This window comes from Micromesistius poutassou (genome assembly GCF_964030765.1).
Source record: "Micromesistius poutassou genome assembly, chromosome: 20".
Classification (NCBI taxonomy): domain Eukaryota; kingdom Metazoa; phylum Chordata; class Actinopteri; order Gadiformes; family Gadidae; genus Micromesistius; species Micromesistius poutassou.
This window is the reverse complement of record NC_140290.1, coordinates 14,409,767-14,416,167: the sequence shown is the minus strand read 5'-3', so window position 1 is coordinate 14,416,167 and position 6,401 is coordinate 14,409,767. Positions and strand designations below refer to the sequence as shown.

The window sequence follows — 6,401 nt, the reverse complement described above, 5'->3', positions numbered from 1 at the left end:
TAATATCACACAGGTAGTACCTAGGGGCGGGACCCCGAGAGGCAACCAGGACGCCGATAGGTTAATATCACACAGGTAGTACCTAGGGGCGGGACCCCGAGAGGCGACCAGGACGCCGATAGGTTAATATCACACAGGTTGTACCTAGGGGCTGGGCTGAGAGGCAACGAGGAGGCCGATAGGTTAATATCACACAGGTAGTACTATAGGGGCGGGACCCGAGAGGTAACCAGGACGCCGATAGGTTAATATCACACAGGTAGTACCTAGGGGCGGGACCCCAGAGGTGACGAGGACGCCGATAGGTTAACATCCACCCCCAAATCAGAGCCTACCATCGTCTGGATGGCCAATCACATCTCTATAAAGAGCCTTAGAGAATCACTTAGAGTTTCATTTCAGGTCAAGTTGGTTTCTTTGGGTTTTACTTTTAAATAAAGACCAAATAACTGCTAACGCTGTTATTTGGTCTTTATTTATTTGCACTAAAGCACGTTAACATCCAGACTTATAAGTCTTGTACCTTTTGCGTTTGAGTAGCTGGTTGAGTTCAATGGTAACGACCCCAAGTAACTGTTGTTCATACATCAGACTGATAGAAGTAGAACATACACTATTTATTTTTGTGTTTCTATAACCATTTCCCAAACAAAACACAAAGCATCCGTTTAGGGAAGCACAAGTCAGACGCCTGGCAACCATCAACAACCTCATCCAGAAACACATTCCTGCCCCCTTCCTGGAAAACTACCACAACACTCAATCCTGGCACCTTGTGATGTCCTCCGACAGCTGGGCGGGGTCCGGGGGGTAGAACTTCACGTTGAAGGTGAAGTTGTAGTCGGTGCCTGAGACAAGGGCAGAAACAAGGAATCCCTGATGAAGCATAAGGTAACACAGGTTCACCGGGCACCTCCTCTCTGAGTAACAGCCGGCTCTCACCTTGCACCTGCCGGCGGATCTCCTTGGTGAAGTCCATCCAGACCTTGAGGGAAACAGGTTGGATGAATAGTGGTTTAGTGGGCCTGTTCACTGTATTCCAGATAAGAGCTCTAAAAAGAGTCTGTCTGTCACAGGGGATGAGCAGGGTGTATTGGGCCTGTTCACTCTATTCCAGATAAGAGATAAGAGCTCTAAAAGAGTATCTGTGCCATTGGATGAGCAGGGTTTAGTGGACCTGTTTATTCCAGATAAGAGCTCTAAAAAGAGTCTGTCTGTCACATAGATTAACAGAGTTCAGTGGGTCTGTTTACTCTATTCCAGTTCAGAGCTCTAAAAGGTGAGCCACAGAGTCTGGCTTCTGGCCTTTCGGTGCTCCGTCCATCCCAGACACAAATCCGCCGCATCAAACCGTGATACGCTAACGTCAATATTTGACATTTGATATTTCATCCACTTCCTATAGGTTGAGTTCTGAATGTTTTGTTTTCTGAATCTCGAGCCTTGTGTGTGTGTGTGTGTGTGTGTGTGTGTGTGTGTGTGTGTGTGTGTGTGTGTGTGTGTGTGTGTGTGTGTGTGTGTGTGTGTCTCTCTTATCTGAGACTGTTAGGGACTTGTTATGCGAGTAGGGCTCGTAATCGTCTTTACATCAGAAGAGTTGGTGCATGGGGTGCTTGTATAATTCCCAGAGACGGCGAGGGCAGAGCACGGTCCCACGGCCCGGCGTGTGAGAGAGAGAGGACGGGCCGTCCCAGACCCACCTTCATGCTGGGGGTCTCCCAGATGGCCAGGCCGTAGTAGTCTCTCTCCAGGAGGTTGAGGTGGTCGCACACCCGCACAAACAGATCCTGGCCTTTGGCATGTTTCTACATCACAGGCAGACAGACAGATAGACAGGTAGACAGACAGGGAGACGGGCAGGAAGACAGACAGACAGACAGACAGACAGACAGACAGACAGACAGGTAGACAGACAGGGAGACGGGCAGGAAGACAGACAGGGATACAGACAGGCAGACAGGAAGACAGACAGGGAGAAAGACAGGTAGGCAGTAGCCATAAAAAGGAGACAGACAGGGAGGCAGACAGACAGAAAGACAGGCAAGACAGACAGGCAGGCAGGCAGAAGTATTTAATTATAACACATCAGCTGACCTCATTGTGTATCTTGGCTAACATTGTACATAATGTGTTGCATTAAATTTAACTAGTGGCCAATCACAGGCATTTAATGAATTAGCAGATGGTGCAAATAGAGAAGAGACCACAAAGGAGCATGTTCCCTCCCCCTCCTTATCATCAGCCCTGTGTCCTCCACACACACACACACACGCACGCACACACACACACGCACGCACGCACATACACACACACACACGCACGCACAAGTACGCACGCATGCACACACGCACGCACACATACGCACGCACACATGCACGCACACGCACACACGCAACACACGCACACACACAAGGGGGATTCTGTTTTGCAGCTGTCCAACCAAAACAAAAGCATTTCCAATAAGATTACTAGTCTCACAGGAGGGGGGTATGTTCGGGGGGGGGGGGGGGGGGGGCAAGACAGCACACAGATCTCTGATCTGTGTGCTGTCTTGTTGTGTTGTCTTGTTGTGTTGTGTTGTGTAGTGCTGTGTTGTTCTTACATCCAGCTCACACTCAAACAGAGTGTGGTCCAGCAGGCTGACTCTGATCTGTGTGCTGTCTTGTTGTGTTGTGTTGTGTTGTGTTGTGTAGTGTAGTGCTGTGTTGTTCTTACATCCAGCTCACACTCAAACAGAGTGTGGTCCAGCAGGCTGACTCTGATCTGTGTGTTGTCTTGTTGTGTTGTGTTGTGCTGTCTTGTTGTGTTGTGTTGTGTAGTGCTGTGTTGTTCTTACATCCAGCTCACACTCAAACAGAGTGTGGTCCAGCAGGCTGACTCTGATCTGCATGATCCTGGGTCGCCGCGGCGCCTTCACCACTTTGGCCTCTCCCCCCTCCTCCGACGCGGTGTCCTTCTTTCCCTCCGTCTCTCCCTCTCCGCCCTCGCCCTCTTTCTCCCCTGCTCCTCCTTCTCCTCCTCCTCCTCCTCCTCCCTCAGGCTCCTCCTCCTGCTCTGGGCCCTTCTCTGAGCTGCCCTCCTGGCCTTTCTCCGGCTCCTTGTCTCCTTCGTCCTCGCTGTCTGACCTCTCGTCCTCGTTCTGCTCCACCTGGGCGGGCTGAGGAGAGGAAGCACACTCAGCGTAAAGACGGGAAGAAACAATCACCTGGTGGGTAGGACACAAGGAGTTCAGAAGCCTGCTTTCGACGTTTGAATCCAGCTCATGTCTTGCTGCAAATTGTTTGTCTGACTTGAGTTACTTAAAATGGCTCAGGAGGTAGAGTTGGCTGGGTTGGCTGGTAACCGCAAGGTTGCTGGTTCTAGCTGAGTGTCGTGGTGTCCCTGAGCGAGACGCCTCACCCTAACTGCTCCTGACGATCTAGCTGTCGCCCTGCGTGGTTGACTCCGCCGTCGGTGTGTGAATGTGTGCATGAATGGATGAATGTCAGTCAACACTGTAAAGCGCTTTGGATAGAAGCGCTATATAAATGAGGACCATTTAATACAATGAAATATTTGAATAAAATGCAATTCAATTGAAAGTGAGAGAAGTGATGGTTTGTGTATTTCAGGGAACATTCTGGGTGCGGTCTGCCCGCTTTGACGGCCTGACAGAACCACGTCCCGGCCCGCGTCAGAGCGTTTGAGGGTCAGTTCTCCTCACTGAGACGTCTCAGACACGGCGCTGTCAGGCCTGCAGCCTCTCTTCTAACAAAAGGCCTCTGTGAGGACCGTTGTGGAACCAAACATATGGACCTGAAATGTGTTTTGATAACCACAGCCACCGTCTCCAGGGAATGCCAGAAATAACTCTGCATGTTTTATTATTAGAACGTCTATAACGTTATAGTGCCGTATTTAGACAGTTTGTGTCCCTGCATTCTTATTCCTGTCCTGTACATTTGCCGTGAAAGCCACATGTCCCGTTCGAGATCAATAAAGTACGACTTATCTTATATTACAAATAATAAAACATTGTTCTATTGTGTTCTGAAAGAGCCTTTGATCACAGCGAGTCCCCAGTGGAGAGACGCATCTGAGATTGGAGTTTATACTGAATATATTCATCTCCCTAACATACGGGGGCCATGTGACCGTAGGGGGGGGTCACGTGACTGTACGGGGGGGGGGGTCACGTGACCGTACGGGGGGGGTCACGTGACCGTACGGGGGGGGGGTCACGTGAGCGTACGGGGGGGTTACGTGAGCGTACGGGGGGGGTCACGTGACCGTACGGGGGGGGGTTACGTGACCGTACGGGGGGGGGTTACGTGACCGTACGGGGGGGGTCACGTGACCGTACGGGGGGGGGGGGGGGGGGTCACGTGACGGCTCACCTGGGCCTCGGTGCTGCTGACGGAGCGCTGGTCGGCCGCCACCTCCTCCCCCTCCCCGTCGCCCTCCCCCTCCGCCTTCAGCTCGGGCTCGGGGTCGGCGATGGGCGCCTTGGGCTCCCTGCCGCCGCCGCCGCCGGCGCTGCTGTCGCCCGGCCCCCCGGCCTGGCCCCCCTCCTCGTGCTGCGAGCGGCGCTTCAGGAAGGAGGAGAAGAGGCGGGAGAGGCCGCGGCCGGCGGGGGCGCGGGCGCGGGGCCGGAGCTCCGCCTCCTCCTCCTCGGGGTCGGGCGGCGGCGGCGGTGGCGGCGGCGGCGCGGCGGCGGGGGCGGGGCCGGGCTCGGCGGGGGGCCCGTGGTCCCGGCCGCCCTCCTCCGCCTCCTCGGCTGGCCGCTGGCCGCGCTTCTTCTTCTGCTGCTGGCTGTCCGCTGCCTCGTCTGTCGTCATGGCGATCGCTGGGGGGTGGGGGGGGGGGGGGAGGCGGAGAGGGGAGTGGCGGGGGGGGGGCGACATTAGCAGAGGGTGGCGGTGGGGGAAGGTACGGAGAAAGCAACCCAGGTCTCGTGATGACACGCGCACACACAGTCAGACACAGACGTGCACACAGACACACACACACACGCACGCATACACACACACACACACGCTCATGCACCAACACACTCAAACACGCGAGTAAGCACACATACACACACACACACACACACAAACTTACGCGCACACAAGCACACACACACATACAGACATGAAGACACAGACACCCACGCACACACATGCACAAACACACACACACAGAAAACCAAGACTGCAATCATAAGTTGGTTGGATCCCAGGATAAAATACAATATATCTGAGGGATCACCTTGGGATCACACATTTCAGACATATTGAACTACTTCTTCTGCTACAAAGTGTCAACGTAAAAGATCTGCTTGGGAGAGCACTGATAACTGTGACTACGTCATACACACACATATACTTTCAAACTGCTTGCACTGCTAACAGCAGAGAAAATGTATCAACCAGAAACCATCGTTCAAAGCGTGACGTAGACGTGATAGAACAGCCCCCTCATCATCATGATTAAATCATCAGAAAATCATTCCAATATGAGGTAAATAAAAACAAATAAGAAATAAACAGACAACCGAAGCCTTGCTGTTGGGACACCAAACTCAACTGTTAAATGGGCATTACTTGACAGCAACTTGACATAGGGTTTTGGACACAAACTGGGCATATCAGATGTCTGCAACGCAGAAAACATTGTGTATTTATTGATCCTTATCTGCTACCTTCTTGTGACCCCAGAGCGATCAATACTCGGTCGATCCTCCAAACGGAAGAACACTCTCTGGACAACTGGGTTCCTTTGGGAACCAAGACGAGTTCTCATTTTGAGTTCTACTATGACTCTGAAGGCTGTCATTACCTTTCTTTACACCCTCTTTTCTTCGTCGTAGGACAAAGGTGTCGCTCATCACACTAATCATGGGTCTGCTCCTTTAATGCCTGAGGGCACGGCTGGTACCTTGATACCCTGATACCCTGATACTGTTACGGTGTCCTGGTACATAACAGGAGCCGACCCATAACCGTGACCCTTTGTTTGTCCTTGATGACGTCCTAGACCGGCTCTGAACACGACTCACACTAGACTGCAGTCTACACCGGCCTCAAGACTATATCCAATTACAATTTACCTGTCAATGATTCCAATTCAGATGATTCTCCGTGTATCCATCTAGCACAGCATGAATGTTCTTTATTACTGCACATGGCGACTTTTCAATCAATATAAATTAATTCAGGCAGATAAATCTGAACTTTGTCCTGCAGGGGGCGTGTCTCATCTGACAGTCGCCACTCCCATAACCCCTCCCCCTCACGCCCCTCCCCCTCACGTCCCTCCCACAGCCCATCAACCCTGAGTGAAAGTCAGTCGGTTCGCGCCAGCGTGCAAAGAGTGTGCTGGAGTAAGCAAGTACTCGTCAAACAAAACGATTAGAACAACGTCTTCATGGAAAAGCC

At 52.2% G+C, this 6,401-nt stretch overlaps 1 protein-coding gene across 1 annotated transcript in view; it reads right to left on the bottom strand.

Moving 5' to 3' along the window:
• epb41a (erythrocyte membrane protein band 4.1a) overlaps positions 1 to 6,149 on the bottom strand; it is a gene marked incomplete at its 5' end in the record, with an annotated part of 22,658 nt that extends 16,509 nt beyond the window's left edge. The window contains 7 exons of the mRNA XM_084484341.1: positions 773 to 848; positions 943 to 985; positions 1,701 to 1,805; positions 2,837 to 2,969; positions 3,054 to 3,157; positions 4,377 to 4,825; positions 6,074 to 6,149. Coding sequence (XP_084340467.1) covers positions 773 to 848; positions 943 to 985; positions 1,701 to 1,805; positions 2,837 to 2,969; positions 3,054 to 3,157; positions 4,377 to 4,825; positions 6,074 to 6,149 — 986 coding nt within the window. The remainder of the gene's footprint in view (positions 1 to 772; positions 849 to 942; positions 986 to 1,700; positions 1,806 to 2,836; positions 2,970 to 3,053; positions 3,158 to 4,376; positions 4,826 to 6,073) is intronic.
• Between the last annotated feature and the right edge of the window lie 252 nt (positions 6,150 to 6,401).